Source organism: Lissotriton vulgaris, chromosome 1_1 (assembly GCF_964263255.1).
Source record: "Lissotriton vulgaris chromosome 1_1, aLisVul1.2, whole genome shotgun sequence".
Lineage (NCBI taxonomy): Eukaryota > Metazoa > Chordata > Amphibia > Caudata > Salamandridae > Lissotriton > Lissotriton vulgaris.
This window is the reverse complement of record NC_141685.1, coordinates 626,296,615-626,320,507: the sequence shown is the minus strand read 5'-3', so window position 1 is coordinate 626,320,507 and position 23,893 is coordinate 626,296,615. Positions and strand designations below refer to the sequence as shown.

Sequence of the window (23,893 nt, the reverse complement as noted above, 5' to 3'; positions counted from 1 at the left end):
ATCCTGATTAGGAGCTATACTATGCAGAAGCCCAGCTGCAATGGCCTATACCCTGGTTGGGCAAACTCTTCTTGTCTGGAGCAGGCATGCATTTGCCTAATCTTAAAAGGGAAACATCTGTTCATGTGACTGTCTGACCTGTGAGCTCATGTACTGCATGAACACAGCAGATGAGGGTTGTTTATCACTTGGGGCTGGTATATATGCATGGCAGGTGGCCCCACCCGCAATACTCCCCTCTGATCCCTTTCTGGTTGTTGCTGGCACTTTTGGTAAGTAATCCAGTGCCATGATGTATCATTTTGGTGAGAGGCGGAGATTAACCAGATGGCAGACCTGTTCCTGGAGGGAGTTCCAATGCCCTTTCAGAATTTCATAGAGACCAATGGTGGAGGGGCAATTCATGACATATCATATCAAGCTATCCAAGCTGATGAGCGGTGAAACCCCGAAACCGTTCCTAGGATGCCTTTCTTTCCAGTCCAGGGAGGACCTAGCTTGCAAGTTCGGGCTGGACTGTTCCCGTGAGGCACATGGTCAAGACTAATTTGCATATGGCTAGGTCTCAACTGAGGTGGCATGGTGAGCAAAAGAATGATGGATTTAACCCAGACCTCTTGACTGTGGGTGAATATTTTGATTTGTTCTGAATTCCATCCATCAATTGTGTGTCTTTTGATATCATGCCATGCAGCACTCGCTGCATGCATTCTTGAGTATAGATAGAGTCAAACTGGATACATCCCCAATTATATACGCAATCCTATGATATGCAGGCATAAGGAAACTCATTACAGTACTCTATGTGACACAGTGCATGTCATTTGTTAAGACAGTGGACAGGGCTAGGGATTGTTGGATGGCAGATCTCTGAACACCACTCATGGATGCTTTTTAACCCCGGTGTTGCAGCAAGTTAAGGTGATCTCATGTAATCCATGTTTTCAATTTATGCATTTAAATGTTTTGCACCAGGAGTACCTCATGCCAAAATGCATTAAGCAGATGTTCCCTTTGTCGTCCCCTGAGATTCCTCGATGTTGATCAAATGAGGTGCAAAAAACACAGTTGATGGACAGAATGCAGATCAATGTCTTACATTCACCACAGTACAAAGATCTGGGACTAAATCCATCATTTTTTGTACTCCACGCCACCCTAGGTCAGACAATGGCTATATGCAAATCAGCCTTGACCCAGTGCCTCATGGGAACAGGGTCAAGATCAAATGAGGTGGGCTTTATAACATGATTTGGGTCTGTCAGGTGGTTCAGCGGGCCTGAAGGAGGTCACAGGAATTACCACTGCCTTGGTGGAGCACTTGGCCCCGTCCTCACTAGAATCATGCGTACTCGACATCTGGCCCAGGGACAAGGGACAAGGGAGATAAGTACTTTCAAAGGTTTTTAGATCTCGCCTTTGCCTTCTTCAAATGGCAAACCACAATGCCTTGGAACACTCCTCCTGGCCCATATGTACATTGCTGGTTTTCCACATTGCTGAGGTGGGCAAAAGCCAAATAGGATGTCCTTGAGGTGATGTGTGTGCATGGTGGAATGAATGCCAGGGGATGCTGTTGGGACACATACATCTGCAACTCGGAAGCGTAAAATGGCACACGTACATCCTGAACAGTTGCCCACACTCTAGCAGTCTTTCCTGTATCATTTAAATTGTGTCTCCAAAACACGCATGTGAGCTGGTCCATGCCCCTCTGTGACCCCCAGGGATGGTTAGACAACTGCGGCTGTGTCCATATTCATCAGGGTGATTTTGATGGTTAGAACTTGTCAGGATACATGATGGGCCCCTCAGAACTTGTGACTCACTGGAGGGTGGCTTTTCACGCTGGCATATTGGCTCCCTTTGCACTTACATGAATACATTAGCCAGGGCTTACTGGTAAGTGCCCATGGGGTTTCCTGCTGCTGGTGATATTCCTTGGAGGTCTGTCACAATACTCAAGGGGCTTTCTTCACTAGCATACTTGGCTGTACTTTAGGCTAAGGAAGCGTCATGACTAGCTTTAGACAACTCCACTGTCTTTGTTCTTTAGACTGTTCACTACTGTGATTTTATCTACAAGTCTGTCTTTTCTTTCTTTCCCGTGATAAAAGCAATAAAGAAATAAAAAAATAAAAAAAAGTATGATATATGTTTTCTTAACATATGTTTACTAATTTAGGTTAATGTTAATATTGTAATGCATGTTTTAAAATTGTTTAAATTATGTTTTCTAATTTTAGTGTATATACTCATGCATGTGAAAACACAGTAGCCTCCAGTTCTCAATGTCTATACATGACGGCGGTCATATTACTATTTTGAAAGATAATTCATATATTTTCATATAGATTTCATTTACATTATATATTAAAAACATAAGTAACTTCAAAGTAATATATATGGAAAGTGTCAGTGGTAGGGAGGTGGTAGGCAAGGGGGTGATGTGCAGCAGGAGTTTGATAGATTATGGCAAACTTCTGTCTATAAAGAAGGAGCATTGTCTGCTCATCTTTTCTGCTGTAGGGGTTGAATGGTGCCCAAGCTCTGCTGCAGTCTACAGCCAACAGCACCAGCAGGGGAGACCACAGGTCCAATATCATCGGATCTAGAGTCTGAAGAACCAATAATTCCAGGCCAGGAGACACTGCACTTAAAATCGCAGGAAGCATTCCTCTACCCAGGAAATTCAATCCAAGTGAAATTGCGCAACTTTAAATGAGGTCCTTAGGGGTTGAAGGTTCTGTCCTAAAATGGATACATCATACCTTATCGATAGGATCATGGCTATGTTCTTGCTAATCATTTTACCTCCCCTCTGAACAATTTACGCTTCAGCTGGTGTATCCTAAGGCTTAATCATGTTTTCCCTCTTGTTCAATATCTACCTTAGTCCATTACAAACATTGTATTATCCTTTTGTAGGCAGAATTCCGGAGTATTAGCAGGACAGTTATTCTTTTATTTCCATTCGATGGGAAGCATGTAATCTTTCAGTCGCCAGCAGATATTCTACCTTCTTAGTCATTTTACCAAGCCTGAACTTAGAGTTTTTTGGGATCAACATGGGTTATACAATTATGCAACCTAGTGTGCCCTTAGTAGATGTCCCTAAATAAGTCTCTAGCTGCTTTTCTGTACCCCTCTCCACCTTTCTCATCAGTTTAATACAATTTCATCTCTTTGATATTTGCTGTATGGCTGAGGAAGCCTCACAAAAACCTTCTTATAAAACTCTGATTGATGAAAGTCTGTCTTTATCTGAATTCCTCTGACACCGATGTATCCTACCTATGTTTACCAGTCTAGCACAGTGACAAATAAAGATAATCCACACCCTCCTAGTAAATCCCACACATGAAGTCTCTCACGTCAAGTAGAGACAAATAATCTATACAAAGACCATGGCTGTACAGAACCATTGAACAAGGACCCTTGACAATTCAATCACAAATTCAGGAAAGGTCTAAGAATACTCTTTGTTTTTCCACTTTAATTACTCTATTATTCAGAAACCCTTTAGTCCAGGGTGGAGCACAGCTGACTGGCAGAGAACTATCTACATAATTTACGTTCTACTTCGAGCAAGAAATGTTGTTATTCTTTAATTGACCAATATATGGATAAAGTATAACATAAAAAGTAGAGCTTTGGTTCAAAGTTTTAAAATATTATATAAATGGCAGCCACAGGCAAGCAAAATATTAACTTTGTCCAAATTTAAATGTTGTGTGAGGTTATTTTACACTCACTTGTTTAGCAAATTCTTTGTAGAGCACACTAGCCCCAATATACATTTTGCTGTGTGAAAAACATTATTTTATATCAGTATCATGAACCAAACATATGTCACTGTATTAATGCCAGAATATATTGCACTTCAGTTATCCATATTTCACAACTGTATACTGTCACTGTCAATATGGAGACCTGAGACAAATTTGGCTAGACCCATGATAAAATCAATCTTTGTTGCAAACATCACTAATGTGAGAAAGGCACCTAAAATGTACATTAATGCAGTTCACATTATCCATGGGCACGCATGGCTGTGAAAACTTTCTCCTTATCAGCTTGTTCATCTGAAACTGCCCTTTCTTTGGTAGACATCATAGAACTTATTTTTCAAAACATTTAACTAAACAATACCTATATTGAGCCTTGCAGACTCTTTCCGTACAATGTACTAGGCAATGACATGAGCTGAATGGTTTATTTAGATTTGCATTATGATAATGTTCATAGATATGTTGTTGTTTGGCTTTGAATACAAATCTCGGTCCTAAAACAGATCTAATGTAAATGTAAATGTATTTGAGCTTATATAGCGCACAGCTACCCACAAAGGGTTTCCCGGCGCTTGCTTAGGGAACCCGTCCTGGTATTCCCCTGTGAGATAACCCCGGCAGGGTATCCACAAGGTGAAAGCCAGGCATCCCGCCGCGAGGGGCCGTTGTGGAGATTAAGCAAGCTATTGCCCAGAGTCACAGAGTGTGAACCCATGCGTCGAGAAGGCACCGGAGCGAGAATTATCGAGTCCGTGGAATTTTTGAGCCCAAGACCCGCCGAGGCGGGGAATTGAACCCAAGTCCAGGGCCGATCTCAGTTTCCGGGTCTGCCGCCTCTAACCCCTGAGCCACACTTCTCCACAATCTAAGGAAGTTGCCTCTTACTTCATAGCTTAGTAACAGGTCACCCACATCCAGCTACTTGCTGTTGAAGTTTAAAAGAGCACAACAAGTTACAACAACAAGACATCCTAACAAACCTCCATTGCACCTCCATTGCACCCCAGCTATCAAAGAGATTCATGCACACTGCCCACAGCCCCGCGCTGCCAAACATCCCGACAGGACAGTCAATCTTACATTCATGGGATTAATACCCCTAGCCAGCTTCTGCAAGGCCCTAAAAAACGTGTTTCCGACAGGAGAGATTGGAAGAATACATACTGACTGTCATAATAGAAGAGCCCCGCCTGGTAGCTGGAGTCTGAACCAATTAGTTGCTCAAACTATAGAGACTTGACGGACCAGTGAACAGTCACAGGTCTTCTGGACATCTTTGTGGAAAATCTGCTGACAGAGTAGTTTTGGAGGGAATCTTTCACACCTGGCTTTGTGGTGGAGAAGGCCCAACGCACCCTTGGGGAAAGACCTAATCCGGGCCTCCCTCCTCGACCCCCTGATGACCTGTATCATGAACTTCAGAGATAGGGACACAGCTCTGCGCTTGTCCTGGGAACGTGAGGACACTACCTGGTAGGGATCAAAAATTGCTCTGTATCCTGACTTCACAGTGGTGCAGGAGGCCAGATGCAAATTTACTGGGGTAAAGGCTACCCTCCGGAATCTCGGCCTCAAATATGGCATGTTGTATCCTGCACGGCTTAGGGTGGAGGTTGGGGGGTGGGTAAATTTGTTTGACAATCCTACTGAGGTCCAGGAATTCTGTTGCACCTACAAGCGTAACAATGACCAGTGGCAGGATGGCGGGGTCGGACAATCCCCGCCGCACAGTGGCTCCGTCGCAAGTTTGAAACTATCTCTGGCTCTGGCATTGGGTGACATTGCTGTGTCTTTGCCCTTTTTGTTGCTTGAAATACATGGGGGCACATTATATTCAGATTTAGTATGTTTTTCACAGTTGGTCGGCTGACATGGCATTGCCACCCCCCTAGGTGGATACCTTGGGTTTGTTCTTGTCGGTACCTGTTTATAGTGGGAATTTTCCACTGTAGAGTTGATTGGTACTTCATTTTTCACTTACAGGAAGGGGTAAGCCATGCCTTTTTGTAGCAAGGCTGGGTGGTGGCTGGGGGGTTAAGGTAGGGTCAAATATTTTTATTATTGAGTATCGTATATGTTGTCTTTGGTTCTGGTCTTCTATCTTCAAAATGACATTCGTCCTCATCAGACTTCTTGAAGCTCACAGATGGCGCAGCCACATTTAAGCACAGGTCCCTCTAATCTGTCCCTGTTGTCATGGAATGTCAGAGGTCTGAATAACCAGCGTAAAAGACGGCAGATAGTGCATTGCTTAGATAGACATAATATAGACATTGCTTTCCTGCAAGAAACACACTTTCCAGTTTCAGATGTGGCACGTTTTGCTTCCAGCTGAGGTGCCCACAGATAGTTTGGTAATTTTAGTAGTTATGCCAGAGGCACGGCAGTTCTCATACATAAGAGAGTCCCCTTCAGCTGTCAGTTGACCATCAAGGATAAAGAGGGTCGGTATACTATTGTGGTGGGGTCTATGATGGGTCATAGGGTCAAGTTCCTTTGTGTCTACGCCCTCAATACTGCCTCCCCTGGGTTTTTCACTCACTGCACACCCAACTTTCCAAACTAGAACCCGCTCTGATTATGATAGGCAGGGATTTGAATCTCCTTTTGAACACAGACCTGGATAGCACATCCGCCTCGTGTGTACAATAAGGTATCCTATATGAGTAAAAAATCCTAGGCCATCAGCTAAATAAGTGAACAATTAACCTGAACCAGTGGTAAAAGGAACAATCGAAAATAAAATGTATATACAAAACATGTTTTTAATTAGCATAATAAAAATCATATAGAGACCCAACAAAAGTCAAACTATATGATGAGAATAAAATATATATCATAAAGCAACACAAACAGGCGTTATAAAAATAAGTACATTACATATAGAACATACAAAATACATTTAAAAAAAATTCATTCAAAGTTGTTATTGGTGCCTAAAGTGCTGGAGAAATATTAAAACTCGACGCGCGTTTCGGCAGAAACCGCCTTCCTCAGGAGTCACAGATGATACTCTGGAAATATATTTACAAGAAAGACATATATCAGATTTCCGGATTTATACTTTATGACTTACAAGTTTACATAAAAATTAGTGGCAATGTTTAAATAAAGTGCAAATGGTGAAACAAGCTAACAGTACATAGGTCAGATTCGAAAGTCCTCAATACCTAACAGGTCTAGTCTACTAATTTGTTCACTCATTGTCATATGATAGACAGGTATTTTCCAATGATTGTACAGTACTTGACTAAAAACATTATATCCATTGCCCATTCAGGATGCAATATTTGTTACCTTCATGTTAGCATGTTTTAAACAAACCATTAAACAAAGACATAACAACGATAGATACATCCTGATCCAACATGTAATGGTACATAGGTATAAACTTACATTAAAAAACTGTATTTCAATGCAGTACATCAAAAGCAGGTGATATCTTCATATATTCATAAGTCAAAGTCACTCGATAAAGGCTAGTTCCTGATTAATAAAGAAACACAATAATGTGTTATAGTGTGTTATAGTGTGTAAAACATGCTCATATCACTTTGAACACAATGGGCCACACAAATAGAAAGACATAATGGTATGGGTTTTCGCAATAGATAGTGCGTAGGACCGAAAGAAAAAGGGGATATAAATTAATGGCCAAGTCGAATGAGATTATATAAGGATAAAAAGCTGGTCTAAACAAAACAAGCCAAAGATGAAAATATGAAAATATGAGGAAATTGTAATGACGATATGGAAACTACATCAAGCCTATCTCATTACGAGAGCCAGCCATATATCTACAGGTATCTGCGACATATCGGACCACTATATCGAACAAGATACAGGATGGAGAATCTTTATTATTCTATTTAGCAATTGTTAGGGTTATGAGAAAACGGGTGGTTGCTTCTACAACATTAAAGTACATCATTATGCAAAATGGCAGCAACACGGCAATGAAGATCTCACCCGATCATGATGGAGACTCCCAGATAGCTTATTCTACTACTCAACCCTATGAAGTTGCTCTATTAGTATATTTACCTGATAGAGTCTGTAATGTTCTTATATAAAGTAACGTAAAGTGACGTTAATATCGTACACGGATTATGTGTAGAGCCGCGAGAAAGGTATTCAAATGACTTCGCCACAAGTATCAGTGGTAGAAGATGAAACTGAAAAGGGGGGGTGGAAAAGACGGGGATGACAACATCAGCAATTAACACTAGTGAGGTAGTACAAGAGATGGCATACTTAATATACTAAAGCGATGGGTAACGAGTCATTAGCGTTCCAAACGATCAGGTACCTTATATGTTCAAATTAAGTAACTCAGGATACGTGATGTCTGATATACATCAACAGGCAGGGACGTCTGGTTCCAACAGTCATTTCATGGCTGCAATGATAATTAATATGGATACCCTAAGTTGGTAAACTAAAAATCAATCTAAGCTAAATGCAATATAACTAATAAGCAATAGCGTATGCGAGCACTGACGACTCTGTATTACTGACACTCGCTGGCTCTTACCTCAATGGAATAGTATTTTAGTGGGCAGCAAGATGGTGCTGTTCCGACGAACGTAGTGTGGCAATCGGTCCTCCCCGGTAGAAAGGATAACCGCCGTAGTAGAAGCGCCCTTTTAAAACCCCAAAACGGCACGAAAACAGAAACTAGTGTAGCCAAATGCTAGATAGTGATAAAGGGCTAGTGCGGCCGTGATCTCGAAATTGCGGCCCATTCCAAGATGGCGCGCTTGCATAGATACAGAGCGCAATAGTTAATGTACGGGAAAAAGGACAAAGTTGCTGGCCACGGAAAAAATAACGGGAATCTTAGAAGGATAAAGTTATTAAAGATCTATCCCCGCATCTACGTTAGTTGTCAGGGGTAATATAGAGGATGACATACATATTTGGAAGATGCTTGTTAATTTCTATGGATCAAAAAAGAAAATAAAACAAAAGTTATATACAATAAGGTATCCCCCAGTTACATCCAGGCCTAAGAGAAGAGAGAAAAAGATAAATGCTATACAGTCAACCTCTTATCTGGCCTATCTAGTTTATAAAGCGGTATTACTTAAGAAAGACATTTCCCCAAAAAGAGACAATTTATCATCACAGAGAGTATATTCTTTCCAGTTTTCTTTATTTATCAAAAAATATATTTTTTAGTTTTCTGCATTTTCATATGTTTTTTCGGAAATTTATGTTAAACTCATATGTTCATAAAAACAATTACTAATAGGAAACAATTATGTCACTTCTCAGTAAGAGAAAAACTAGATTGAAATCTAACAGTTTCAAAACACAATGGAGTACTATCCCAGCCTCAAAACGCTTTTAACAGTCACAGGCGCATTAACTAGTCCCCGTCTTATGGAACTATTTCCTTTTTCTTCATGCACAGTGATTATCTGTTTAAAACGTGCCTGAAGTATAAAATACTATTAGAATACGTAAGATGGTTGTTTCTCTATGATCAGACCACTCCCCGGGACAAATGAATCTCCGAGTCCCACGACCCGAGGGGTTCGAAAGGCAATGGAGCTTTCTAGGTTGCACTCTCCTTGACGTAATGAGGTCAGTGAAGCAAAAGAGGATTATTTTGTTATTAACACTGGTTCGATGGACTCTTGGGCAGTGTTGTGGGAGGGGTTCAAAGCCTACATTCACGAAGTATGCATCTCCAAACATGCAGGGGCTTAAGGCCCTACGCACAACATTACACAACATTAGCTAGGCTAGAGGGTGAGCTAGAAGCGCTGGACAACGAGCACGCTTCACCAGACTCCTTACAAGGTAGAAGGCCAGCCCTCCTTTCAGAATACAGAGAAACAGTGGATCGCGAGATCGTCTACCTAGGTAAATATCAAACAGCCCGCAGGTACGGTGAGGGCGATCGCCCAGGTCGCACGCTTGCTCAGACCCTCAGGCCACCCTACAGTAAAGCGTGCATCTCAGAGATCTGTAACAAAGACGGGACTCTACTCACGACTCTCTCGGATTTCAGGGCCGAATTTCTATCATACTACACTACGCTATATACGTCTAAACACAGCGGTGATAAGAATGCGCATGAGGATTATCTATCGGAAATTGCATTAGTCTTCCTAGAAAAAAACATGTAGGAATTCATGGCAGAAGCCATCACAGTGAATGAGGTACGTGGGGAAATTAAAGTGCTTTGTGGCTCCACCACCCCAGGCCTTGATGGCTTTACCGGGGAGTTTTATAAGGCCTTTTTCAGACCTCTTAATGCCAAAATTGATTGAAGTATATGCTGAGGCCCTGGAAAAACAAATCCTACCTCCTACATTGAGAGAAGCGGTTAATATTCTTTCCCCTAAGCCCAGTAAAGACCCCTCTCATTGTGGATCATACAGACCCCTCTCACTATTAAATATAGGTTATAAAATTCTCGATATAATTGTAGCTAACAGATTGTCGCAATTAATGGAGTTTCTTATCTCCCCAGCACAATCAGGCTTTGTTCCACATCGTTCGACCTCAATAAATTTGCAGACCATGTTCGCAGTGTTGCATAGGATAAATACCAAAACTCCTGCTGCAGCTATTCTTCTTGACACAGAGAAAGCCTTCAACACACTCGAATGGCCTTTCTTTCTATCCATAATGCGTCGTGTGGGTATGCCAGCTGGCTTTATAGCCACGACAGGCTTATTATATAGTCGTCCTATGGCAAGGTTTTGCATTGACGGCACTATATCTGGCCCCTCCGCACTAGCCCGTGGTACACAATTCAGGGATGTCCTCTGTCTTCCCTTTTGTTCATCCTTGCCATGGACCCTTTAATACATCATTTCCATGAACGACATCTCCATAGAGGACTGCAATTCAATACAAGGCCCCCTTTTACTTTCAATATACGCTGAAGATACCATTCTCTATGTCAAAGAACCACACCTGAACCTAGCCCCGCTCATCCGGGATATCCTTCGCTTTGGACGACACTCTGAGTTTGGTATTAATTGGCAAAAATCAATTATTTTTCCCTTGACCACTAGTATGACCCCTTGGGATTGTGAGTTTCCATTTGAATAGTGCTTGGATTCCGTCAAATACCTGGGTATCCACGTGCACTTGGACCCGGACCAGATTATACGCCTTAATTATGGACAAGCGCTTGAGAAGCTGGAGACTCAGGTGGAGAAATGGTTACGACTCCCTTTGTCCATGGCAGGCAGAATCGCTTTCATTAAGATGATGGTCCTACCCAAATTTTTGTATCTTTTTAATATTATCCCCATGCCCCTCACACATAGTTTCCTTGCAACACTGCGATCACATCTTGTCCGGCTGGTATGTGGAGACGGGAGGCCTCGTGTTCGATGGAAGATACTAATTTTACTGTATGATAGGGGCAGATTCAGAGTGCCAGACTTTTATTTATATTATTTAGTGGCACAGTGTAGTTGGTATCACTCAGACGCAAGGATCCCATCTCTGCGCCCGGAGGCCGATCTTGTCCTCCCCGAGTGACTGACGGCTGTTTTAACCAAGGGTGAACCCAGGAGTCCAGTCGACATACAAACGGTCTCGACCACCAGCTGGGCTTGGAGCAGGCTCAAACGCTATGCTGGCAATTCGGTTTGATACTCATCGGTCCTTCTGCTTCCGAATGCCCGTTGGCTTCCCATAACAGATGAGAAAATTGTGCACCGCACTTTAACTAAGTTTGACATTAGCATGATAGGTGATTTGTACCCCGACGGGCATATCTTTTTGACCACTTAGGACGTCCGTTGCCAAGAGGCTACGTTCAGGGACAAATTCATTCTAAGGAGGCTACACTCAGCATTACGAGCCACGATTTTTGGCTTTCCGCTGGAGCCACTGTCTCTCCTCATTGAGAATAAGAGTGGCACACACATAATTTCTCAACTTTATAAACTATGCATAGCACAGGTCCCTATCACGGACGACAAGCTCCGAGCCGAATAGGAAGCTGATCTGGGGTGTCCAATTTCGGACGACCAGTGGACTGTCTGCTGTAAAGCCACAAAAGACATTTCATTCAACAGTCGCCATAAACTATTACACTATAAGTTCCTTTGTAGAATTTACATGACACCGGCAAAACTACATAAAATTGACCCCAACAGGCCACACACATGCCAGAAATGCGACCCTCAGCACGTTGACTTTGCCCATTTAGCCTGGACATGCCCCGCATACGCCCATACTGGGAACAGGTGCACAAAATATTAGGGTACATTCTAGGGCTTACACTGGTACCTATTCCAGAAGTAGCACTGTTGGGCTACACAGTTAACTTTGCTAAACCAGTCCAGAAACTAGCATCCCTTGGCCTTCTAAACGGGATATTGCGTTACACTGGGGCAGCAAAGTTTCTCCCAAGTCACAAGGCCGGTTGAATAGTTTAGCAGTTCAAATAGCGAGATCTATTCTAGCCTGTTACTCAGCATGGCATGCCCCAAGGATATCTGTGGCCCATATAAGGCATATATTGACACCCTAAGCAACTCCTACGCTTCCCAGCCCAACTCTGTTATAGTACCCACGGGTATAGGATAAGCCAGTTAGAATCCTCATTGAGAAGTCATAGAAGGCTCTATACTGCATTGCTGGATTTAGCACCACATCTCCCACACCTATCCAGCACCTTCGGTTATTCTAGAACAGGGATGACAGCAGATTGATGGACAATGCCGGCTACTGTTTCAAACATAGTGGGTCTCACTTAGTCACTTTATCAATCTGTTGGAAATGGTATAACATGTATTATGGGGCAAACACTAATGTGTTAATGACATTGCTATACACCTTTGTTCATTGCAATATGAGACTGGCATGATAGATCTGTACCTATGATGTAATTACCAAGGACGACTATAATGGATGAAACATATGCCTTTGGTTTTGATAATCAATGAAAATAAAGTTTAAAAAAAATAATGAACATATAAGATACAAATAGTCAATAAAATATAGTAGAAAGCTGTTTACATTTTAAAGATTATGTAGGAAAAAGGGTGATGGGAAAAAGAAGGAAGGGAGAAAGGGAGATATAGAAAATTCTTTGCAATAAGGGATCGGGTAATAATAAAGCTCTAAGAATCAAAAACGGATGTAACAACTTAATATTTATCTGAGAAGTACAATCCTAAAGGTAAGCAAAAATAGAGAAAAAACTGAGTCATGGAGGTTGGCCATTTTCAGAACAGTTGCGAGATACTTGACTAATTGTACTCTTATTCAAATAAGTGGTTAACGGCAACCAAAAAAGGTCTCTATTTACACGTGGATTAAAATAGGAAGCAAAAGCAGTATCCAAACTGTGATAATGACATACAGTGTTCCACCAAGATTTGATTGAAAGCTTTGTTGAGCATTTGTAGTTCATTGTGATTTGTTGAAAATGTAACATCAAATCAAACAGTCCTTTTTTGTGGAATAAAAAACTTAAGGAATCTGGTAAACTCCCCAAAAAAAGAAAAACATTTGAAATAGGAGTATGTCAGTAAAAAATGGTTGAGAGGCGGGACCAAATTTGCAACCAAAAAGAAGCTACTGGAGGGCATAAGAACAAAAGATTAAATAAGTCAACTAATGGAAAATCACAAGACCAACATGTCTTATTGTTAGTGTGTGTAAAGTTAGCAAAAGAAATGAGAGTGTAAAATAGTTTGTGATATAGAAACAACATAGATTTAGTGGTAGATGAAGATCTAGAGATTTTTTTAGAATGTAGCCCAAATCGTATTCTTTAGATCAATTCTCCACTCAAAACTCAAATCCATCTCCCAAGCAAGTTTCATCTTAGTCTTAGATCTCTCTGGATCGGCGGACTAAAAGTATGTATAAATCAAGGAGGCTTTTCGAAGTATCCATAAAATTTCAAGGAGTGAATCTTGTGTAGACAGAGAGTCTTCATGAGGGAGAGAATAGGAAATATCTAAAATCACTTCCATAAGAATCAAAGATGTTTGTAAAAATGAATGAGGACAATTAAAAGTAGCTTGGAATTGAGGAAAGGAACAAGGAGATATACCGTCAAACAAATCTTGAACCCAAATACATTTCTATTTCTCCAGGAACTCCGAAACAAAGGTCTATTATTGATAGTGATAAGGCGATTTTACCAAATAGGAGAACGTAAAAACATGTTTATGGATATTGATTTTGGTTGACAATGAGGTCTTAACAATGAGTGTGTATGTTTAAGTAGTGAAAAAGATGGGAGAGTGGTCTTGGTAGTAAATAGAAGAATCTCTTTAAAAGAAAAGGGGGTTAATAAACACCTTTCAATATTGATGCATAATGGAGCAATAGGAGAAGCATCTGTGAGAAGCCAGAAAGAAGCTTGTTTAAGGCAAAAAGCTTTATGATAAAAATGAAAATCTGGAAAATTCACACCACCAGAAGATTTTGGCCATTTAAGATGAAATAAAGAGATTCCAAGCTTTTTCTTGTTCCACAAAAATGTGGATACCAGAGAGTCTATTTTCTTAAAGTAAATGAAAGGGGCGTGAGCTGGAATCATTGAAAAGAAATATAGTAAAATTGGAGTAATCATCATTTTAACAGAATCAATACGACCCCACCAGTACAGAAAAAGAGGATTCAAAGAAGAAAGGAGTTTGGAAATGCGGTCAAGAGCTTCCTTCATGTTTATTTTGACTAAGTTAGTAAACCATATACCAAGATATCGAATTCTTGAGCTGTTCCAGCAAAAGCCAGTCACATCAAACTGCTTCTTAAGACAGAATTTAGAAATAGGAAGGATCTCAGTTTTTGTCTGAATGTATTTTGAAATCTGACACCACAGAAAAATCCAAGAATTCTTGTAGTAACGGAGGAAGGGAAGTCACTGGGTTTGAAATAAAAAGTAGGACATAATCTGCATAGACAGAGAGTTTCAAATGATAATCTCCATAAAGAAAACCAGAGATAGAGGTATTGTAGAGAATCTGATATAAAAAAGGTTCAAGGGATAAAATGAATTAAAGGGGAAATAAAAGACTACCCTGTCGGACACCACAATGAAGTGAGAAACTATCTGAAACAAGACAATTAACCATGGCGGACGCCACAGGTGCAGAATAAAGTAATGAAACAAGAGAGATGAACTTAGGACCAAAACCATGCCAGCTAAGAGTTTCTAAACAGAAAAGACCAATCTACCCTATCAAAGGCTTTTTTTTCACATCTATAGATATCGGGGCTAAGGGATAAGAATAAGAAGATGCCTTGTTTAAATTGTTAAAAAATAGACGAGAATTATCAATAGTTAATCTGTCTTTGATCAAACACACACAGTTCTGAGCCAAATAAATGTGGAATAAGTGACTCAAGATGTAGAGCAAAAATATTATAGTTGACATTTATCAAGGATATAGGGCGATAATTTTTACAGAACTCGGAGTCCTTTCCTTCTTTATGAATAAGGCATATAGATGCTTCTAAGAAGGTACCACTCGCCTTACCAGTAGTACAGAAATATTGATGAAGTTTAAACATTTTTGTGAGTAACAAGTTAGAAAAGTGTAAGTAGAATTCTACCAAAAATCCATCCAGGCCAGGAGATTTATTTTTCTTTAGAGAGTTAAGGGAGGTAGCGTCTTGCTGAATCAAAAGGTCAGTGTCCAGAGAGGTAAAGTCAAGCTCTGTAGAAGAAGGAGGAGAGATATTACTGAGGTAGATAGCATCCGAAGCTTGTGATTCTGGAGTATATAGATTCTCATAACAATTTTTAAACTCATATAGAATGTCATGATTATTAAATAAATGTTTACCATCTGTTGATTGGATAGAATCTATCAACACCCTTTCTTTCCTAGATTTAAGTTAATCAGCTAAGAGTGAACTAACCTTGTTTCATCCACCATAGTACCGGGCAGTTCTTCGAAGTAAAGTAGAGGAAGCATTATCCGTAGACATTTTACTAAAGTTCAGTTTAGCATGGATGAGCCGTTGGAGCGTCGAATCTGAGGAAGACATTTAAAATTGCTGATCTAAACATTTTATATTGGTTAACAAGGGTTTATGTTGACTGAGAATCAATGTATTTTTCCTGGAAACAAAATCAATAATATAACCTTAACCTTGAGCTGTAGCTTTAAAGCTATCCCCCACTATAGCAGGAGAAATTGACGGGTCTTCATTAAGAGAGAAGAATTCCTCAGCAAAGGAAGAAGAAAAAAATGGATTTTGCAAAAGGAAATCATTGCATCTCCATCTAGAGGACGTGGATTCCGAGTGGAGCAGATCAAAGTCAGCAATTACTGGAGCATGATCGGAAATTAAAATGGGTTCAATCGAAGAAAAAATAAGATTTAGAACTAAATCCTTGGAAAGGAAAATATAATCTAATTGAATTAGGGTGCCATGTGGAGGGGAGAAACATGAAAACTCAGTCTGATCAGGGTTACAAAGACTTGAGGCATCTATGAGGTGTGTCTGTGTAATTGTACTGTGGAACTGCTTGTGAGTTTTGTGGGGAGTGAAACGTACCTGTGATTTGCGGTCTATGAAGGGGTCCATAATCTGGTTACAATCACCTCCAAGTATAAAAAATGTATCTTTATGTTGAATACATTTGCTTGTAATAGTAGGCTAAAAAGTATAGTCTGGTTGAGTTGGACCATATACATTAAAAATAGTTAAAGGAATGTTAATAATAAGTAGTTTGATGAGAATCCATCTACCTTCAATATCTATGTCTTGTGTAACAACACAGCATTTCAATTGTTTATGGCATAACATAATGCCACCATTCTTTTTTGTGACAGTGGGGGAAACGAAGACTGAACCAACCCAATTACACTTAAGCTTAAGAGCCTCAATTTCCATTAAATGTGTCTTTTGTAACAAGGCCAAATCAGGATTGGAAGACGCTAAATGGGAAATAGTTCTCTGTCTTTTTATAGGATTAATAAATCCTTTTTACATTCCATGTAACAACTCTGAATGGAATAGCATTATATGAATAACAAAGTTAACAATAGTACAGGAGCATAAAGGGATTAATAGGCAAAGTAAGGATAAAGACGAAGATAATATAAAATCAATAAATAATACACTATGAAAAGGGCATAAATGCTGAGAGAGAGAGATATAATAGAGAAGGAGTGCAATAATGTAAGGGGAAGGTAAAAAAAAACGTCACTGCAAGAAGAAACAAGAAGAGATAGTAGGTGCCAGAGGTCTGCCAACTGCAATACATACCTTTACAAAAGAGCAAAAGGAAAAGTGATGGGTGGCAATGGACAAACAAAGACAACACACCCAACAGAGAGAGTAACATACCATCAGAACACCTTAATTAACATAGATTGGATAAGGAACATGAGGCGGGAATATACCAAATTCCATGAAATCTGTAAAAAGATAATAACAACACACCATAATGAGAAGAACAAAATTAATGAAAAAGTCTATTTTGCAAGGAAACATGTTTCAATAAAGACAAGAACAAAGTATTAAAGCTCAAGTTAGAGATAAAGGTCCAGCAATCGTCATTGAAGATGGAGATTGAGAATTAATGAATTTCTTGAGATTGGCGGTGTTTTCAAATGAAGAACTCTTGTTCAAGTATGTGACCTTAAACAGGCAGGGATGGAAAAGTCCATAACGTGCACCAAGAGAATGAAGAGTAGGACGAAGGTCCAGAAATTCCTTTCTACGTTTAGCGGTAACTGAGGAAACATCCTGAGAAATTAACAGTCTGGTACCAGTCCAAGAAAGCTGCTTTTTAAGTTTGGCTGCATTTAGGACTTTTAACAGTCAGTAAATTCCCAAAACAGAAGTATTACTCCACGAGGTTTGGAGGAAGCAGAAGCACGGACCCAACCAATGAGCGCGTTGAACATTTAATTTGGTTGATGTGGAGGGATCTAGGAGCTGTGGTAAGAAAATGATGAAGAAAGCAACAGGGTCATCCCCTTCAAGACTTTCAGGAAGACCATAAAGACAGAGATTATTATGTCTGTTTCTGTTTTCAAGGTCCTCAGATGATTTTTTTAGTTGCAACACCTCTTTCTCCAAGAAGGAAATTTTGTTTGATGAATCCTGTATTTCACTTATCTGTTGTTCCACAGAAGACAGACGAGAATCCATAGCTGACGGTTTGTTATCCAAGGTCTGTAAGTGAAAATTGGTGTTGTCAATGAAAAGCCGCAATGCCTGTATCTCATCCAGTATAGTGTCCAATGAAATAGGGGACATTGATTTAGGTAGAGACAGTGGTTCTTCTTTGACTCTTTTATTTGTAGATAAGGACAATTGTACCATAGAAGTATTAGTAGGTGGAGTCGTAGAACGAGAGGACACCGACTGTGCCATTTCCTCAAATGGCTGGAGAGGAATTATGAAAGGTTGTACTGCGAGTAGAGCAAGAGGCTGGTTTGTTGGGAGAATGACCTTTAGCAGAATGTCGCAAACCTTTGCTTCATCCCATGAGCCAGAGCAACAAGCTGTCAGGAATTCCTTGTGTAACAATATAAATCAAACTGCATAGTTCAGTGCGTTTGAGATGAAAACCCCACAGGTAAATACTCCTTTAATCTAAAAACATCTCCTCTTAGTAGGAATATGCAGGCAGAGGAAACAAAATGGCAGCAGCTGATAAGACAAAAGGATTCACATGCAAACATTAATGGTCAAGAAGAGTATATGACCAAATGGAGGAAACATCTTATAAAGTAGGTGTTGCAATTTCAGGAAACACCAAATAACCGCCAAAAATACCTCTGGATCTGCCAGAATCTCATTTGCAATCTCCGACGTGGTGCCGAGCTCCGCAGCAAAGCGGGTCGCGTCGCGTGCCCATCCCCCGATCATTACATTTTGATAAGTGACAGGTAGAAGTGTGCACTGTAGGTACTACACTTCACCGAATGCCATCTTTCTATTGCAATTACTCCAATTATATTCTCATACCCGGTTACATTATTTGAATTGTAGGTTACTGACCTTATTTCTCACTCTATTTATATAATTTGTCATATTCAATGTTGTGTTTTATATATGCTGATAAAATGTATATTTATATTAGAACTGACTGGAAGAACCCGCCAAAATTGTATGTTTTTAAAGATGTGTAAACATTTTCTATTGCATGTGTCATAAAGTAGTGAGACTAATATATGAACTGGAGTAAGTTCTGTAGTTGATGGTGTATATATTTGTTTAAAATCTAACATCATTGTAATTAGACAGTAAAGCCAGTAGAGTATGCATACAATGTGGAGGTACATATGCTCAATGTCACTATGTGTGTATGTGCGTGTGCATGTGTGTGTATGTGTGTGTGTGTGTGTGTGTGCCACAGTGCTTAAATGTAGAAGTTCAATTGTATGTCTAGAGCCTATATTTGGAAAGTAATTTGTAAAATACTGATCACAAGCTTCCCTTTAATATTTTCTTTCCATTTGAATAACCACAACATGTTACATTTTGTGCTTTAAAAGGGTGAAGGCATACTCTGTCACGCGGAATGTTGAAGATTTGGCCGGAGCCAGAATGATTCCTGTTGTTCCATCTGAATCGATACCCAATGTATGGAAAGAAGGCTTCAAGTCAGGAGATCTGCCGACAGAAGATCACTCAAAAAACATGGTAAGACACCAATATTGTCATGGCTGAGATGAGATGATGTACTTCTGGGTTAGGTACTAGGCCGATTTATATATTAACTAAGCAATGTCCTTTAAGGAAGGGGCACCCCAGTTAATTATTGATTGAACTGAGCCACAGTGCCTCAGATAAAGCTAAGGATATGCCTCTGCCTCCCTGTCAATAACTACCTGGAGTGTCTCGCCGTTTACCTCATAAGTGAAACCTTGTTAAATTTGCAATGAATTTGTGCAAAATATGTTTTTAAGCTGGTGAGTAGCAGGAAGATTATGTAAGAATATAATAACTTTGATGCAATATTATTGTTCCTTAGGAAGCACAACTATCTCCTTGGTTCTCCCATAAGAGTGACTCTAAAAGGCAGAGCATCATTATCTTTCTATTTAAATGCAATGGCGTTACTACACATGTTTGGCAGGTAACAAGTTATAATTAGCATGTCAAAACAACGATAAAAGGCTTTTAACAAAATCTGAATATTTTGCTCCTATGACTGGAATAGCGACAATATTTTGGGTATGGCAGGCGGCTTTCAGTCCAATGAGGGTACTAGAGGATGTAACTTCTGTCATAACATCTGCTGTCATGGCTGATGACTGCTTGACAAATTTAGAGATTTCTACATGACTGGCAGAGATCTCTGTGCCTTCGGAAACACCTGCACGGTAACTCTTTTGAAAGCACAGTAGCTTTTATTTTTCACAAGCAAACTCCGAAAGAAGGCAACACACCTCATAATGAAATGACCTTGAAACAGTGGGTTTTTTCCCCCCAAATTTGGGCATCATTTATAATTTTTATGTTTTTGGAGCTGCCATGCTTTTCCTAAGTGTCCAAACAGGAAACGACTGTCTGAAGTATTTAGACTAAAGCCCGATGTCTGTAGGTCCATCAGTCTAAGGTTTCTGCCAGCAGAGCCAGGCAAGGTTTCATTGGTAGAAACATGACTGTTCGTCTGAAACTAAATAGAGTGGGCACTCAAAGAGTTTGTTGGACAGGGCACTGTGTGGCAGATACACGCAGGGCACATATGAATTCGGAAATTAATTAGGAAAAGATGCCATGTTTGTTTCACTGGCTTGGCAAACACTTTAGGGTGTTTGAAACAAAATCACAAAGTGAGAATCTGTAAAACAAAAAAAATGACTCTTTTGTTCAGAATTTTTCCCTGATTGTCAGTGCCGTAGTTTATTGTCCTTTCCAGGGTCCATCATAACTTGTATAGTAGAAATTTGTCTGTTCCACTGAAGATAAAGACTAAGGCCCCCATTAGGATGGCAGGCAGTTCGCCCCCGCTAGGCCGGCGGTAGCCACCGTCGGCCTGGCAGGGCGATCCGCCCGCCATTCGTGCCGGAATGACCCCTGCCGTATTAATATTGCTGGGGTGTCGGCGGGGGACGGAAAGACTGTCTGCCTCTTTTCCGCCCCGGTCACCTTGCGACCGGGAAGAAACGGGTTCTATATGGTGGCAGTCTCTATCAGACCGCCAGCCATATTAGTATGGGCATTTTCCAATGCCTTTCCTTGGCGGACTTGCCAACACGGAAAGGCATGCGGAGTCTGCTTTGGGGGCCCGTTGCAGGCCTCCAGGGACTCCGGAGGGTGGGGGGTGCGCACAGGGGGTACCTATGGTACCCCCCAGCAATTAAAAGAACAACGTGGCAGGCACCGCGCGGTGCCTGTCACCTTTTGCTTTGAAATGCAATACATGTATTATTTCCATCACAATGTTAAAAATACAGCATGCGCCCGCCACTGTGGCGGGCGCATTCTAATTTCCCCCACGGGACCCCCGCCCTTATGGCGGGCGGTCCCTTTCCACGATGGCCGGCCATCCTAATGGGGCCTAAGAGTTTAAAAGTCAGAGTTCCTCACTACAAATATAACATTAGGATCCTACCAGTCTTCAAAAAACAACTATGAAACACCTATGTTTGAAATGTAAAAACATGTATTTGAATTACATGCAAAATTTTTAAATCATTGTTTAGTTTAATTTCTTTGCCGAGTGCACAGAAATTGGGCTTATTCTAAGGCGGGAAAGAGCCTAATTTCTTAAACAACATTCCAAACTTTGCATAAAAAGTATAGGGCCTAATTCCCAAAGACAGTTACGACTTGTAACTTTCTAACTGTGAAATCACTGCAGTCGGGTAAGAGTTTCCTCAGTCAGGGAGGAGTCTCTGCAGTCAGGGAGGAGTCTCCGTATGGCATTTGTGCCATACTTAGACTTTTGCCAAAGATCAGAGAATCTGCCATAATGAGGAGACTCTGCCCCGGCTGCTTTTACTTTGCAAACGAGTCATAAATGTCTGTGAATTAGGCCCACAACCTCACAAAAGTACAGTTGATGTTGAACCAAGGCGAGTTTAGAAGACTGACAGAGAGCACACAAGCTCAGTGAGGAATCTAGCTTCCACTCCTCGGTAAGAAGACTATCTACCACATTTCGAGTCATCCTAAGCTGTCGGCGGCGGACGGAAAGACTGCCCGCTTCTTTTCCGCCCCGGTCACCTCGCGACCGGGAGGAAAAGGGTTCTATATGGTGGCAGTGTCTATCTGACCGCCAGCCATATTAGTATGGGCATTTTCCAATGCCTTTCCGTGGCGGACTTGCCGACACGGAAAGGCATGCAGAGTCTGCTTTGGGGGCCCGTTCCGGGCCTCCAGGGACTCCGGAGGGTGGGGGGTGCGTACAGGGGGTACCTATGGTACCCCCCAGCAATTAAAAGAACAAAGTGGCAGGCACCGCACGATGCCTGTCACCTTGTGCTTTGAAATGCAATACATGTATTATTTCCATCACAATGTTAAAAATACAGGATGCGCTGGCCACTGTGGCGGGCGCATTCTAATTTCCCCCACGGGACCCCCGCCCTTATGGCGGCGGTCCCTTTCCACGATGGCCGGCCATCCTAATGGGGCCTAAGAGTTTAAAAGTCAGAGTTCCTCACTACAAATATAACATTAGGATCCTACCAGTCTTCAAAAAACAACTATGAAACACCTATGTTGGAAATGTAAAAACATGTATTTGAATTACATGCAAAATTTTTAAATTATTGTTTAGTTTAATTTCTTTGGCGAGTGCACAGAAATTGGGCATAATCTAAAGCGGGAAAGAGCTTAATTTCTTAAACAACATTCCAAACTTTGCATAACAAGTATAGGGCCTAATTCCCAAAGACAGTTACGACTTGTAACTTTCTAACTGTGAAATCACCGCAGTCGGGTAAGAGTTTCCTCAGTCAAGGAGGAGTCTCCACTGTCAGGGAGGAGTCTCCGTATGGCATTTGTGCCATACTTAGACTTTTCCCAAAGATCAGAGAATCTGCCTTAATGAGGAGACTCTGCCCCGGCTGCTTTTACTTTGCAAACGCAATGTTACAAGTCATAAATGTCTGTGAATTAGGCCCACAACCTCACAAAAGTACAGTTGATGTTGAACCAAGGCGAGTTTAGAAGACTGACAGAGAGCACACAAGCTCAGTGAGGAATCTAGCTTCCACTCCTCGGTAAGAAGACTATCTGCCACATTTCGAGTCATCCTAAGCCTTACATGTATCTCCTGTGTGGCAGATACACAAAGGGCTAGGATGGATTCGGAGCACATGGCATGTTTGTTTATCTCACCTGACCATTAATTGTGTTTGACCTTTTGTGCAGAAGGTTTATCCCTGATTGTCAGTGTCATTGTTGTTTATACCAGTGCGCCCATTCTGCCGACTACAAATGATGTTTTAAGATTAGAAACTTACTTTTTGAAAATGAAGAGGAAAGTGCAAGATTTTAGTCATTTCAGAAACCCACTGGTATAGCATGGCTATAAATAATAGATGTTTCCCGTCCAATGGCCAACATCCACTTTTCTTCACAGTCATCAATCTATTCATACATTCTCTGACTTCTTTCTGCCTAGGTTAAAATGTAAAAATATGAACATTTCCAAAGGTCTAATAAGAGCTCTCACATCTGAATGACAGGGTAAACTGTACATTTCTCGCCTAGACAAAGTGGCACAAGAAGTGGACTGCATTTTGCAGCCATGAATTGCTCCCTCTCATGCATCGCTGTTCCATTTTTTAAGGCCTTGTTCTTTCTGTGCTGGCTCAGAGATTATGGAGGAGTGCAAACCTGGTACTTGGGAGGAAAGGAATGATTTTTTCATTTGGGGTGCACCTAAGGTAGAGTTGAGGGGATATGCTTTTGCCTCCCTTCCCTATTCTTTTTCCTATATGACAAGGCACCTAAGCTTTCCCCAAAATAACTGACTTGGCTTTCCCATTAATCCCATGGCAACCTAATCATATCCTCAGTCTTTCTGGCACTCGTTGTGCCTCATATACAATGAGGCTGCGCCATTGAAGCGTTACTTTTTGTGATGCTCTGATGGCGCAATGGCTAAGTCCATATTTACCAGGCAGCACAAAGCCACTTTGCGTGGCTTAATGCCGCCTTGTAACTATTGTTTACTT

At 41.0% G+C, this 23,893-nt stretch overlaps 1 protein-coding gene across 1 annotated transcript in view; it reads left to right on the top strand.

The window, feature by feature from the left end:
* The window catches only part of LOC147747587 (vitellogenin-1-like), a 1,134,322-nt gene that overhangs the window by 598,177 nt on the left and 512,252 nt on the right, over positions 1-23,893 (top strand). Inside the window, exon 20 of the mRNA XM_086925703.1 lies at positions 19,253-19,400. Within this exon, the coding sequence (XP_086781829.1) occupies positions 19,253-19,400 (148 nt within the window). The remainder of the gene's footprint in view (positions 1-19,252; positions 19,401-23,893) is intronic.